Here is a 16,218-nt window from a genome sequence, read left to right as displayed (position 1 = left end):
GGCCAGGCAGAATTTCTACTTATCGGTAAGTATAAATTGCACTGAAGGAAAAGATGTGTATACAAAATAGAGAAATATTCAGTAATAATGTGCAAAGTAAAGTCTTTAAATGAGTCTCTGAATGAGTCTGTTGATTAGGACTTTGATTGTGGAGGGGTAGCAACTGTTTTTGAACCCAGTGGTATGAGTCTTGTGGCACTTGGACCTCTTTCCTGATGGCAGTAGTGAGAAGAAAGACTGTCCAGGATGGTACAGATTGTTGATAATTGCTGCTGCTCTTCGACGGCAGTGTTTCACATAGATTTTGTCGATAGTGGGGAGAGCTTTACCTGTGATGTACTGGCAATGTCCAATATTTTTTGCACTCGGAGCTATTGATATCCCATGCCAGCCATGATGCAGTCAGTCAGCACACTTTCCATGTCACATCTGTAGAAGTTTGCCAAGGTTTCTGATGTCGTACCAAACCTCCGCAAACTCCTGAGGAAGTAGAGGTGCTAACGTGCTTTCTTCATGATGACATTAGTGTGTTGGGTCTAGGAGGTCTTCAGAGATAGTGACTCCTAGCAATTTAAATTTGCTCACCCTCTCCACCTCTTCTCCCCCAATGATCACTGGATCATACACCTCTGGTTTTCCCTTCCTGAAGTCCACAATCATCTCCTGAGTGAGAGGCTGTTGTTTATACACCATTTAGCCAAGTTTTCAACCTCCTTCTTGTATGACGTCTCATCACCTCTATTGTTGTCGTACCGAGACATGCAGTCACAGGTATAAAGAAAGTAGAGCAAGGGGTTAGGTGTGCACCCTTGTGGTGCCCTGGTGCTGATGGAGATTGTGGAGGTGATGTTCTTGCCAATCATTAGTGACTATGGTCTGGAGGTGAGGAAATCCAGGATCCAATTACACAGTGCATTATTGAGGCCCAGGTCTGGGAGATTGTTGATTAATTTTGAGGGGTTGATAGTGTTGAATCCTGATCTTTAGTCATTGAGAGGCCTTCTGCTGTATGCATCTTTGCCATCCCAGAATTCCAAGGTTTTGTGCAGAGCCAATGAGATGGCATCTACCGTATATGTCTTGCTGTGGTAGGAACTGTGCATCAATTTTAGTGCCCTCTGTACAAATCATGTTAATCATTTTGCCAACCAAATCATTAAAATAGATAACAAACAACAATGGATCCAGAACTGACCAATGGATCCAAAACTGGTTGCAGGCCTCCAATCCAATAAACGTCCCTCCACTTCTGCCTCCGACTCCTTCCACAAAGCCAATTTTGAATCCTACGGGCCAGCTCCCCTGTGATCTTGCCTTCCAGACTAACCTACCTTGTGGGATGTCGTCAATGACTGTGAGGCCTTGCTTAAGTCCAGATATACGACGTCCTGCCATCATCAATCCACTTCATCCACCTCTCGAAAAACTCCATCAGATTCATGGGACACAATCTCCCATGCACAAATATCCCTAATCAGTCCCTGCCCATCCGCTGTCCCACAGCGGGCTTATGTTTTATCTGCTCTTGAGCAGATCACTTGGAGAGTATGCGACAGATATGGATTGTGGTCACAATCCTTCACGTGGACTGGCTTTCTTTTTGGCGAGCACACGAGCAGGTGTGCTTGGTCAGCAAACCCCGTATGTAGTTTTGATTTGAGAAAAGAGTGGCTCATTCAGCACTGATTTAATTACAGAAAGTCAATATTTTTACTGAATGGTAGGCCAACTTCTGTGGCAAATAAGCAAGAACTAAAAATACCAGGAGCAAGGATGGGAACAGTCACTTTGTCTTCTGTAACCCAGGAGTGTTCTTCCACCACCTGACACTTATGTAAAGCCCGTGAATAATTGGGCCTTCCGGGGCCACTGAAATATTTTAAACATATCTGGAAAATCTCACACAAAATGGATTGAATCTCACTCATTTTTCTCAAAAATAACACCTTTTGTGAAGTGCTTCACTTTAAAAAAATAAATACCACCTCAAGAGTTTAAATAGGTTGTGATCAATTTTGCTCTTTTTACCTATAAATCTTTCTTTTAGCAGTTCCCTGATTTTGACAAGGTTATTTTTCGACTCTGAGCTGGGGGAATCATAAAGTACTGTAGCTGAAAATACTTGTTCTGGTGACATGGGGTGTGTTCAGATACATTTTGGAATTGCGAGTCTCTTCTGACAGAATTACAGTTTGATTATATTTTAATTTTGCAACATTCATCTGAGGATAGAATGCTGATAGCAAAAGTATCTTGGTCCACTCTACCACACCCAATTCTTTCATGCCGTTGGGTGACACGATTAGCGTAGCAGTCAGCGTAACACGGATACAGCATCAGCATGTGAACCTGGCGCTGTCTGAAAGGAGTTTGCACATTCTTTTTATGTCTGCATGGGTTTCCTCCAGGTGCTCTAGTTTCCCCCTCCACCCCCCCCCTTCAAAACGTACGGGGATTGGGTGTAACTGGGCGGCACGGACTCGTGGGCTGGAAGGGCCTGTTTCCGTGCTGTATATCTAAATTTAAAATGTAAGACTTCTATTTTGTGAGCAATTTGCAATTTTACGACAGGATATCAATGATAGGGGGAGACAAGGAAGAGGTTGGGTTCGTTAAGTTGTAACAAACTGTTGCCGATTAGAAATGGCCCATATTTGGCTAGTACCCCAGGCAAAAGGCCCATTCATTCAACTCACTCATCAGCATGATGATCTATCTGCTGATAAAGTCCCATCAGACTAATGTTCTAATGTACTTTAGAAATTTATCAGGAATCAGCTTGTAATATATCATGCATTTAATTGTTAAATAAGTTTTGGACTAATGTCTTTGGTATTCACAGTGATCAAAACCTAGACCAATCCATCCCGTTCTTGAACCATGTAAATTTTTTTTTTATACAGAGATGAGTTAGATGAGTCTCCAGCTCATTTTCTTTTACAAATTTGTTACATCTTGTTTGCATTAGTGACTGGCCTGAGCCTATCCCGGTAACCTCAATAGGTCTGAGCCTGTCTGCATTACATGGAATCATAATCCATTCACTATCAATAACTGGAGGTAGCTTAAGTAAATTGTGTACTTTTATTCCATTCAAGCAAACCCCTTACTGTTCTGGGATTTTTTTCCTCATGTCGAGCAGAATTGAGCACGTCCCCTTGTTTTATCTGCACTCAGTTCCTTTCTGTATACTTTTGTTGTTGCCATTGTTTATACCAGTGAACTTCTTGTTATTAACATTATGCAATATCCTATACACTTAGCCTTGAATAGAAAGAGAATAGTGAAGAACATGGCCTATTCTCCTTTTCTCTATCCAAGAAAAACACCCTATGGTGCAGGTGCAGGGTATCTTTATGTTCATTCTTTAGAAAATATTTTCCTCAATCCATCATTCATTCGTAACATTAGTAGGATACATTAAGGGAAGAATCGTTATTTAGAAGACATGTTCCCAGGCTTCAAAGAAGAACATTTTTCTTATGAAGCTGTAAATCCATCAGCAAAAATCTGCTGAGTTCTCTTCCACTGTTCAATATGTGTTGTGTACCTTGTGAATGGTGGTGGAACATATGGCTATTTAATAAAAATGCCTTTTAATGCAGCTACAAAAATTCTGTTCACCTTTTTCAGCATGTGGTGCACAAATAATCTATGGAAAGCTGTCTAACGTTTAAAGCATTATGAAACCTTTCAAACGTGAGTAAAGGGCCAAACTTATTTAAAAACCATCAAAAAGGCACTAAGAATATTAGTTCTCAACTTAAGGCCAGCAAATACATATTCCTTGTTGAGACAGAGGAGGGAGGAGTTAGTTTAATTTTATTCAGAATTGGTTTGGCAACTTGTTTTTTTAAAATTTTGGCTGGTAGCCGTCACATTGGTGAATGTGCAGGAATTACTGGGGGATACAATCTTCTGGTTTAACGCGTGTCTCAGAGAACTGAAGATTATTGATTTGTCATTTGGAGGGCACATAGGTGTAAGGAATGTGAGACTTTGTCTTTAATTATTGTTAATGAGCCGTATCAGACAGCAGGTATGTGTAAAAGTGTACACCATACTTTGAGTAGAGTTGGGAAAATGTCCTACTGTGTCCATCTAAATTATTATTTGCTGCCACAAGCAATCATGTCAACAGTTTAAGCAATTTTTTTATGGTAGGCTTTCATTCAAGGGTCGAGAGTCGAGTAGAATGGCAATAATTGATGTTGCACAATCCTTTTATACAATGAGTTAATGTCCAGATTCTAGATGGTCTGGTAATAGGCCCTTTGCTAACAAACTTTCAAGATAAATCTGATAAATGCTGTTAATTGTTATTTTATTTGTTATCCATTGCTGTGAGACATTGTTGAAGAGTGAATAGTGGAACAGTGGAAAATTAATGACTCTATGTTTGATAATGTATATTTTACATTTATGTGACTTTGAAGTATGAATTACAGTACGGGAATACTACTGAAGCTTCTCGGTAAACTCTTTTTCAGTGACTCGATAACTTTGTAAGCTTGCTTGTGCAAATATGCACAAGAAATCTATAAAATACATTTTGGCATAATTATTCACATTTTATTTGGTTCTGCAAGTTGTGATAACAGATTAACTTGAAGATGATAATTTTGCTATAATTTTCTAATTTCTCTGTCAATGTGGGAGAGCTTTAAGAGAAAGAAACTTTGTCAGTTTAGTGGCTTAAACTGGGACTAAATTAGAGATGAAAGTCCATGCCCACTTTGCTTCATGTCCAAATGCATGTGCAGGGATGCACTGTATTTGGGAAAAAAAACATAATGACAAGTCAGATTTTATAAATGCTGAGCATTCCATCAAAATTAGTGAATAAGATTATTTATGTGCATTGACTGTGTTTTAGGATCAAGTGGGTGTTCTGCATTTGCAGTATATGGCCATAACATTAGCAATGAACTGCTCCATGGAACAAACTTCTGCGTTTAACCAAATCAAGTGGAAACATCAGTCCTTTGTTACTAACGAGATTAGGCCGTCTGTCTCAGACCCACCATTCTTGAAATGCTGACCCGGGTTCTCAGCTCTGCAGCTAACACAGCAATCTCTGTGACATAGTCACCAAGACCATGGCAGGGACTACTTCAAAAGAGTGCTTCAAGCAATATTATAAATGTTTTGTAGACTGCAATATCAGGAAAATCGTGGAAAAAAAATTGACATAATTACTTCCCCGTGTGGTTGTTCACACTGGGTGTCTTTATACCAAGTACCTGAGTGCAATAGTCCCTGGGGTTAGAGTGAATGAATTTTTCCGGTATGATTTACATTGTAGGCTTCCTCCAAAAAGTTGTAGGGGTCTTGCAGGATAAATTGCGGTGCAGGAATTGACTCCAAATTCCTGCACGTTCCTTTTTAGATGGCCTGTTTAGTGGCAAAATTCCTTGATTGTGCCTGCAGTCTAAAAACTATAATTGGCTTTTCTTTTAAAAGCTCGAGATGATGTAAAGGCAGATGTAAATAAAAATGTTACAACTTATTTTGATAAATATTCTCAATTAAAGACTTTCATACAAGGAGGCGGGAGGTGGGGTAAGTGACAAGATCCAGAAACACGAGCCAGGAACTCTTGTCATTTTATGGATGAGGTTCCAAATGGAATTGTTGAGATGGTGCTATTTTCTACTCGTGGATGATTGGGAGAGGTCAGAGGTCCACCTGAATGGGCCAGGTCATCTTATCATGGACTGGAGAAAACGTTACACACCCTTCTTGAGTGAACAATAGTTAACCAGGTTTTCAAAAGAAAAGAGGAGACGTCTGGGTGATACTTCAACTTTAGTCGTGTTTAATAAACAGTCTTTAATAGATGCACAGTAATGTGGATCCCAGTGTACGTGAGTTAAAGTAGATTTCATCATGGCAAACCAAGTTCTTTTAGCAGGGTCATCTCTATATAATTGTTGAAAGGTCCTAAGATAGCTTGTACAGTTTCTGTTAATTTTATTTTGTTTTGCAGGTTCCTGAAAGGTGATTTCCACATTGAAGTTTGCATCAATGATTACTTAGATGTTTTCTGCCCTCATTATGATGACTCTGTACCAGAAGACAAGGCGGAGCGCTATGTTCTCTACATGGTGTATTACGATGGCTACAGTTCGTGTGATCACACCTCCAAAGGCTTCAAGCGATGGGAATGTAACAGGCCTTATGCATCCAATGGTCCCTTAAAATTTTCTGAAAAGTTCCAGCTGTTTACGCCATTTTCATTAGGATTTGAATTTAGACCTGGCCGAGAGTATTACTACATCTGTGAGTATTGTCAAGTTTCCGTGGGTTTCCCCTACAATTTGAGACTGGTGTCTTGCATTATTCCATGTTATTTCTTTTAGGTTTACTTGCATACGAATAAAATTCAAAAACTGATTGTGCTTAGTCTGTTCCATATCTTAATTTTCCAGTCCTCCGTTCACACAATGCATGTGTAGGCTGAGGCCCTGGCCCGTGCTGATAATGCACGTTTCATGTGAATGGTACAGGCCACTCCCTCAGTAGGAGGCCTTCCCTGGAAAGTTGAAACTGTTCTTGCCTAATCTCATGTGCAGCTGCTGGGAAGCTTGAGGCAAGTGGGTCCTTCTGAAAAATGGATCTTGACTTCTGGTTGTATCCCCCAGCCTGTCCCCATTCTCAGTGTAGCCACCAATTAGATCTCTTACTATTTATTAGACCAATTAGATGTCACTCTCTATTCCTGAGCTGATCATGTGTCTGATCTGCTACCACCCTGCAATCACTTTGATGTTTGATTATCTCTTCCCCAATAAACTCTCCTCAAATCACCTCCACCCTCTGCCACCAACCAGTTGTAATCCTCCCTGATCCCCAATGCCCATCCCAATCTACTCCAGGTGTTCTCTACGTCACTGCCCTGACTGATCTGCACATAGAAAATAGTGGAAAGTCCTTGTGTGTGTTTCTGCATGAAGATACTGATCTATCAAACACATTGCTCCGCGCCTGTGCACTGATCAATGTTGCTTCTTTAGTTGGCACTGGTTATAGAACATTACAGCACAGTACAGGGCCTTTGGCTCAAAACGTTGTGCCGACGTATAGAAACCTACCCAACACCCATCTAACACCCATAACTCTCTATTTTTCTTGTAGCCATGTGCCTGTCTTAAGAGTCTTTTAAATGTTCCTATTGCACCAACCTCCACCTTCACCTGTGACATTGCATTCAAGTGCCCTCCACTCTCTATGTGAAATCTCCCCTAAACTTTCCTCCCCTCACCATGTACAGGTGCCCTCTGGTGTATGCTACTCTTACCCCTGGAAACTGGCTCTGGCTATCCATCCTATTCATAATCTTCTAGACCTCTATTACCTCTCATCCTTCTTCACTTCAAGGAGAAAAGCATCAGCTCTGTTAACCTTGCATTATAAGACATGTTCTCCAATCCAGGCATCATTCTCGTAAATCTCCTCTGCACCCTCTCCATAACTTCCACATCCTTCCTGTAATAAGGTGACAGAATTTAACATGATATTCCGAGTGTGTTCTAATTTTGTTTTGTCAAGGAACTTGGCAACAGTAGCACTTTGAGCATGTGAGAGAAGGCTGACCTGCTCCACTCCAGAAATGTGATCAGTTATTATTTGTCACATTGAGTATTTCCATTCTCAGCATGAGTCTGCTTTAGAGAATTGGCCAGGTGTTTAGTTTTTCTAGAACTATCATCACATTTTGAGGATAATTGATCAGAAAATCACTGATACTGTTTCACAGATGCTGCCTGAGTCTTTCCAGCATTTAAAATTATATTTTTTTCCAGATTTCTAACATCTGAAATGATTTTGCATTGGGAGGGTTTTTAATAAATTAATGAAAAATTGGAGGTAAACAGTGCTATTAAAACCTCTGCAAAAGGGAATCTTTCTGGACAGGTCCCACTTCACTGTTGGAATTCTGACTCAGAAAGGTTTTCCTGATTTAATTTTTTTCTTACTGCATCCATTACACTCTGATGTTCTGATTTCCAGCCTCCCCACCAAAGCTCATAACATTTTGCTACCGTCTCTCAATCCCCAAACCACCCATGACATCACCCTGTTGGGCCTCAATCCAATGACCTGATTCCTACCTACCAACTGTATCTCCTGTCTGCCCCCTTTTAGCTCAACCCAGACTCAATCCAGGTTCTATATTTATTGCTATCTCACACACTGCAAAATTGAAAGTGTGTCAGGCCCACAATGATGCCTGGGACCTTGACCCCCAATCAAAGCAATTATTGGCATAACGGACTGACACAGCACACTGTTTTTGAATGTATCTGAAATTTGGTCACTCAGAAATATTCTAACACTGAAAAATGTTCACACTGATATGCACTTTAAGATTACTGAGAAACTAATTAAAATGTTTGAGTAGAAGCAATGTCTTTTTTCAATGCAAATTAAACAAAGCTTACCCTTGTCCCCGAGTGGTTCTTATTCATTTAAGTGGATGGGTCTCCCAGGCCGGAGTCCCCAGTGTGGGTGCACCCCTGTCATTACACTCCACCAGGGGTTTAACATGAGCACTGGGTCCGCAAAGCACTGACAGTCTGAAGTGTGTAATTGCCAGCAATTCCCTGCTAAACTTCAGTCATTGCCTTAAGTCTCAAACCCTTGTAAGTCAAGCATGAAGTTTCCCTTCAATGTGAAGTTATTTAGATTGGAGGAAAACATTTTTAATAGACATAAATTAATACAAGCAGTTCTCTCTCTCTCTCTCTCGCTCTCTTTCTCTCTCTCTCCTCTCTCTCTCTCTCTCTCTCTCTCTCTCTCTCTTTAATATTGCTTCTCTAAGCAGGCTAACTATTAAATTTTCATCTACTTTAATTCACGTAAATAAATGGCAGTTCTGCTGTTATGGAAGCACTGCCGCTGGTGTGGACCCAGGGAGAGCAGGGAGTGGAGACACTACCACCCAGTCCTACTGCTAACGACTCTGTACAAGCTTTAAATGGCCTGTTAAAGGAGCTGATGGTGTTTTATTTAAAATCCTGCAGCCGTGGGTTCTGCGTCCAAGATGGTGGTGCTTGAGTTCAGCAGCGGCCATGAGGGGCTGCGGACTCCAGGGAAGCAGTGGATTGGCGCAGTAATAGAGAGAGCACCCCCATTGAGAAGGAGAAGCAGAGGAGACGACCTGAAGGACAGTGACCATGATGGCAGACCAGCAAGGGGCTCCACAGCTGAAGGGCACACACAGGCGTCAAGCTATTGGCGACGTGGATAAGGAACCCAATAGGCTGCTGGCAGCTTGAAGTCAAAGGACTCGTACCAAGGGGTGGGCTGCTGGACCCTGCCTCATGATAAACCAGGCATCGGAACCGGGATTTGAGAGGACGCTGAGGGAAAGAAAAACTCCACAAGGGCCCTGGGTGCTGGAAGCTTCCACACCCTGTCGGAGGTTTGGATCTGGGCTCGGATTGCCGATGGTTTGAACTGAACTGGAGTCGTGCACAGCTGCAGAGGTTGCAGGACACTGAAGGCGAATCCACGGACACTCCGTGGTCCTGGGGGTCTCCCTTTTGCTTCTCTTTCTCTGACAGTTAGGGGTGCCAGGCAGTGCTAATGGTGAACCTTTGTCTGCCTTAAGGCAGACTAAAGGCAATTTTGTGTAATATTACATTTCTGTTTTATTACATGACAATAAATAGTATCTGATCTGCACAGTGATAATTAAAGATGAGATTACAACAGCCAGAAGCCCTGACAAATAGAGTTTGCAAAATCTTTTAAGAATCATTGTGGTTTGGATTTAGTAGTATCTGTCATTTCATGTGCTGGGCTGAACTATTGGATATTCACAATGGATAACTTTCCGACAGGAAGTCTAGCATACAATTAGAGAGAACTGACTTGCGTCCCTGCAAGAGTTTTGTGCCGAGCATTGAACTTTGCAAATAAATAGTCTGCCACAAAATTAAGTTAGCAGTGAGGTGGCACATGTGACCCTTCTTAAACTTGCTACAGGATGGCAGAATGATGTCATGGCATGCTGTGCTTCCACAGCTACCACAGGCCAGATGATTTGCTGGTCAACTCCTTTGAAGGAGCCTGCCATTGTAAATCCCAGAGAAGGCTTGGTTCCACGTGGAGGCAGGCAACTTTGCCACTTGTTTGGTTGGTTGTATTTTGTCCATGACAACATCTTTCTGCCATCAGTAACTGTATCGTCCTGTTGCTTGAATGTGGAGAAAATTAAATGTGGCATATCATCTTCTCCTTTACTGAGAAAGCTACTAAATATGTGGCAGGCGTGGAAACCTTTCATTTGAACATTTTTTCAGTATTCATTATGATTTTTAAACTGGCGTATGTGGTCCTGGTTTTGTTTATTATATTTCAGAAGCGAAAGCCATGAGGAAATGTTCTCACTCGTTTAATAACTCGGGTTGTGGTCACTGGTGGAAATGAACCACTGAAATCAAGTTTTTATTTTACTAAATTAAGTGTCCGTTCAGCGATACCAAGCATTGGTGGTTACAGAAAAGTACATGGTTTTTGACAAAAGAAAAAGAAATAGATCATAACGGATTTAATTAATTCTATAAAATAAATGTGTGAACTACTCACTTCTTCAGAAGTAGGCTATAGCTGTGTGCCCTGGGAAATTATCGCAGGCCTTAGAAGTATTCTGTTGGTTTGAAGTGGAAGAAATTCTTCCACTTGAATTCACAGAGGTGCTAGTTAGTCCTGCTAAATCTCACCTCAACTCAGACTTAAAGTGGGGAGAATAAAGCTGTGCAGAACACCTTTTGTTTCAGCTTTTCCTCAGGCTGTCTGTAAAAGAAATTCCCTCTTAAGCGCAGCAGTTGAGTTTTGAAGGTTAAGCAGAGAATTGTGACGATTGATCTGTGAGAATTCAGACATTTATTGTAAACATCTGTTGAGGAGGGGGGAAAAAAACGAGCTTATTTCAAACTTATTTTAACGAAATAAGCAAATGATTTAAATGGTTGCAGTTTACATTGAAACTGTCTTTTAAGTGCTCTGACCTGGCACTTTCCTTATTGAAAGCTTATCCATGACTCAGCCCATTCAATGCCTCCTTCAAAGAAATATAAGTGTTGCAGGAGTTCAATGTTAGTGTGGGTAACAGGGGACCTGGACACAGGCAAGGTGACCCGAAAGCTGCTTCCTGCGCCTTGATTGGATCGTCCCCACACATTGATCCAAAATAAATGGTTCAAATTAATAGCAAGTTTATTTTGCCATTTTTTATATATTAGCACATGCTAGCTGCCAAATATAATGCTGAAAACATTTTTGACTGGCACAGTAAACAAATAGTTATTAGAGGTGCTTAGATGAAGATTAACGGTTCTGGCAATTCACTTAACAAAAGCCCAATTTTACTTCAAAGTTCCAGTTCAGTGCGAGACATCACAATAAAGATGATTTGTTAAGCCTGTGATAAAATTAGATGGCCAAGGCAGAAGCTGGTATAGTTTATTTGAGCAGAAGCAGCTAGTTAATCAATGAAACTTGCGTGGGATAAAATCAAATTGAGGCAATATTTCTTAATTTTGGCAGTCCAAGCTTTTAGGTTTGAAAAGAAAATTACCCATTCAGCCAGTTGAAAAGCAGTTGATCTAAGATGTGTTTTGTTCAACCTTATATAAGAGACATGGACAGAAAATGGGTGCCACAGTACAATAACAGTAAGACGTTTTAAGTGCTATATGTCTACAGCCAAGCCTTTAGATGCTTTAGACACTTGATGAATGTTAATAAACAAAGAGAATTATATTGTGAAAATGGCCTGTTTCTTATTACCTCAGTATATCTGACTTTTTCTCCAAAATAAGTCATTTCATTTAAAAAAAAGATACAAAATAAACACTGAATTATAGATTCAAAAACCCTCAAGCAATTAATTTAGTAGTGTACATTTTATTTTTCCACTTGTTCTCCTAATTCAAAATGAGTATTGAAAATTCCATGTTTTTTTTTAAATTATGAATTTCCCTTGGTTGAAATGCTTTGATATTTAGGAAGATTACTTCCCACGAATGACAACAGTATTTTACCATTCCAGTTTTATCTACAGAAATGTGTAGACTGACAAATATTGCATTATTTATGTTCTATTGTGGAGCTGTGCCTCTGAGCCATATAACACACGGGTTATTTGTTGGTTAGTTCACGTTTCACTCCATGGGGAATTGAGAGTATGGAATATTTAGCAAAGAGGTCCATTTGCAGCAACCACTTCGTGCTTGGTTTCTTCCTGGTCATTTAACATCTGCCTAATGAGGTGTTCCAGAGTTAGTTTACTTGCTTTTTGGTGGAATTATTACGACGGGTCATTATTCCCTTTAGTGAGAGGATGAGTTGATTTACCATCTTGAATTTGGGAGTAAATTCTGCACTTTATTTTAGATCAACCTATTTGTAGAAAATCATTAGTTAACTCAATTTAAGGGGAAATAAACAAATTTAAAAATGTTATTTGTATTTTTTCTGTTTATCGACCACCCCAGGTGATTGCCCTCTTTGTTAGTTTAACTTCTCTTACCCCTGTACCATGATGCTCAGTTGTTTTTTGCATTGTGAACTCCTTGTTACAAGAACCACTTGTGACTCACTTTGATTGAGGTCTTGATTCCATAAGCTGCATTGTGGACATCGGAATTCATGCCACATTCCTATCAAAAGTCAATAAATAAATCAAACTGAGCTTTCCATTAGATTCAACTTTATTGTCATTTTGTTTCAAGTAAAATACAAAGCCAATGAAATACAATTAGCATCCAACCAGAAGTTTTTTTTTAAAAAGTGCTGTTTACAAATAACTACGTGCAAATAAAAACAAGTGCATTCAGCAAGCAAACAATTCTAAAAGTACTGGCAGTACAATGTGAGGGCAATACCGCTCAGCGCTGGGATTTACGGTGCAGCAGGGATATTCTTCCTGAGCCTGCAGGTGAGAGAGTGAAGGCTCCTGTAGCGCCTACCAGATGGTACATATCAAAAGTCCATAGTTTGGGTGAGATGCATCCTTGATGATGCTCTTGGCTCTGCTCAGACAGCGTTCCTGATAGATGCTGTCAATGGTGGGGGGAGGTATTCACAGGCATGGCCCCTCCTCGCGAGGTGCTGTGGAACATATGCTCATGGCCATCGCTTGCCATCAGACCCGCCCCCGCCCGTGTCACTGGTGTACATCAAGTGTCGCTGTCGTCCAGCTTGATGCATGCTAGTGACTCTCCATGCAATAAATGCAGCCCTTTCGGCTGCTACGTCAGAGGGATGGAGGAGGTGTATGTCCACCCGGTAGGTAAGTACCAGCACACCACAATACCCCACCCCCACCCTAGCTGACCAAGTCTACAAATATCAGACTGTGCCCCACACGATTACCCTAATGCCTTCCTCTAACTCAATGGTTCTCAACCTTTTTCGTTCCACTCACATACCACTTTAAGTAATCCCTATGCCATCAGTGCTCTGTGATTAGTAAGGGATTGCTTAAGGTGGGATGTGAGTGGGAAGAGAAGGCTGAGAATCACTGCTCCGGACCCAATTGTTACTGAAATATTTTGCTTGATATAAATTGTCATTGGTCCATTTCCTTTGGAGTTATGAAACCATGCACATAACAAGTCAATTGGGTCCAAGTAAAATGGGTTTTCAAACTTTTTCTTTCCACCCACATACCACCTTAAGCAATCCCTTACTTAATCACAGAGGACCTATGGCAGAGAGAATACTTAAAGTGGTATGTGAGTGGAAAGAGAAAGGTTGAGATCCACTGCTCTAACCACTCATTCTGGCGCCGACCCTCTGGCAAATGAATGCCGATAATCCACTGGGAAGTTTTCACCACCTGCTGAAGTGCTTTATGGTCCGATACGAGACAATTGCCAAACCACAATGTGATGATGTAGGTAAGTCTGGTCTCAATGGTATAGTGATAAAAATCCATCAATATCCTGGGACAGAAGTGTACTGTCTTCATGCTCTGCAGAAAATTAAGGCACTGCTGTGCCTTTTTGATAAGGATGGAGGAGTTCAGGGACCAGTGAGATCATCGGAAATGCGGACACCAAGGAATTTAAAGCTTGATACACATTCCACTACAACGCCATTGATGTAAATAGGGACATGAGTATAGCTTCCACCATGCCTGAAGTCCACAATGATCTCGGTCTTCTGAATGTTAAGTGTCAAGTTGTTGTCAGCATACTATGCAGCCAGGTGCTGGGCCTCATCCCTATGGGCCGTCTCATCATCCCCTCTGATCAGGCTAACCACCATCTGAAAACTTGATTATGGAATTAGAACTATATACAGGAATGCAGTTATAGGTAAAAATGGAATAGAGGAGAGGACTCAGGTGCTCAAGGTAAGAATGGAAGAGAAGAGATTGCCTAACTTAATAGATTGGGATCTGTAGTCAGAAAGTCCAAGGTCCAATTGCAGAGGGGTGAGCTGATAGCAAGCTGGCGAAGTTTGACGATCAGTTTGCAAGGAATCACAGTATTGAATGCCGAACTAAAGTCAATGAACAGCATTCTGACAGAAGAGTTGGAGCTGTCCAAGTGGGTCAGCGCAGAGTGAAGTGCCGTGGAAGTGGCATCCTCAGTCGACTTGTTTATATGATGGGCAAATTGATGAGAGTCCAGTTGAGTCCAGTCCAGCTGATGTCGTAATCTTGTACTCTTGACACGGTGGCAGAAATTCCTGCAGCAACTTGGGTAATCAATTCTCCAGCAGAATGCCTTGGACTTAGTAGAGAGGTACCAGAGAGGTTCATCAGGATGCTGCCTGGATTAGAGAGCATTAGCTGCAGGAAGGAGTTGAGAAACTTGGATTGTTTTTTTCTGGAGTATCAGAGGCTGAAGGGAAGCCTGATAGCTATTTATAAAATTGGATATCATAGATACTCAGGGCTTTTTCTCAGGGTGACAATATCAACACTAGAGGGCATAGCTTTAAGTCGAGAAGGGTAAAGTTAAGTGTGAGGCAGTTTCTTTTAAGAGAGAGGAGGGTGGCTGGAACACACTGTCACTAGAGGTGATGTAAGCAGATACAATAATGGCTTGTAAGAGGCATTTAGACAGGCACATGAGGGATGTAGAACATAAGCAGGTGGAATGAGATTAGTTTAAATTGGCATTGTGGTCAGCACAGCACAGGGTCTCTTCCTGTGCTGTGCTCCCCATCGATATCACAGGCACCAGACTTCATTCCATCGAGAACATCTACATGAGGCAGTGTCTTGAAAATGCACCCTCTAACCTCAAAGACCCACCCCCCCCCACCACCACCCAGGCCATGCCCTCTTCACTCTGCTACCATTGGGGGGGGGAAGGGGGAAAGATACAGGAACCTAAAGATGAACTCTCAGCGGCACAAGGACAGCTTCCTCCCCGCTGCCATCAGATTCCTGAATAATCAGTGAACCAAAGACACGCCCTTACTTTTCGTGCACTGTTATTTTTACTTTTTTATAGTGCTGTTGTGAGATGGTTATAATATGAATCTGCACTATTGATGTTGCTGCAAAATACCAAACGTCATGACTTGCTCACGACAATAAATCCTGATTTTTATATTGATTCTGATTCATTTCCACTCACCCTTCAAATCTCCTCTTTTATTTTTAGGCCTCTACCGCACAGGGGCTCAGCAGGACAAAATATTTTGTGGTCAGGCCAGTGCCCTAAGCTTGGGAGAAATTGGCAGTGATATACCCTGGAAGCACAAGGTTGATGTCAGAGTTGTTCTGAATGCTCTTCTTTCAAGCACTTTGCAGCATAATTATTCAACAGCTGGCATCAGATCTTAAGTTACCGGTGGGAGTTGCAAGAAGGCACAGATATTTCTGGTGTGTGGCAGCCATTTACTTTAGTTGTGCACCCATTTTACTGCTTGTTGTGGTTTGGTTAGTCTAGCTACTGTTACGGAGTCCAGAGGACCCCCAAAACCAGCAGCAATAGATATGCACCACAACACAGGGTCACTTCAACAAAAGTAGTTTTTAATTATATTTGAACAAGAAAACAGAATTAAACTTTAACTTATTACTTAACCTACCTAACCCACTTAATCCCCCTCTAATACTAAGTGCAGGTGTGTGTAATGTATACTTAAGATTTAAAAAGTTGTTTGGATCACAGTCCAATCTCACTGGTTGCAGGCAATTCTTGTACCGTGCACAGAAGTTAGCATTAACAAAGTTCACCAGGC

General features: G+C 41.3%; 1 protein-coding gene across 1 annotated transcript in view; it reads left to right on the top strand.

Annotated features, from left to right (window-relative positions):
* LOC138740101 (ephrin-A5-like) overlaps positions 1-16,218 on the top strand; it is a 218,761-nt gene that overhangs the window by 189,192 nt on the left and 13,351 nt on the right. Inside the window, exon 2 of the mRNA XM_069892518.1 lies at positions 5,990-6,282. Coding sequence (XP_069748619.1) covers positions 5,990-6,282 — 293 coding nt within the window. The remainder of the gene's footprint in view (positions 1-5,989; positions 6,283-16,218) is intronic.

Source organism: Narcine bancroftii, chromosome 1, assembly GCF_036971445.1.
Source record: "Narcine bancroftii isolate sNarBan1 chromosome 1, sNarBan1.hap1, whole genome shotgun sequence".
In the NCBI taxonomy this organism is placed as follows: domain Eukaryota; kingdom Metazoa; phylum Chordata; class Chondrichthyes; order Torpediniformes; family Narcinidae; genus Narcine; species Narcine bancroftii.
This window is presented reverse-complemented; position numbering and strand designations above follow the sequence as displayed.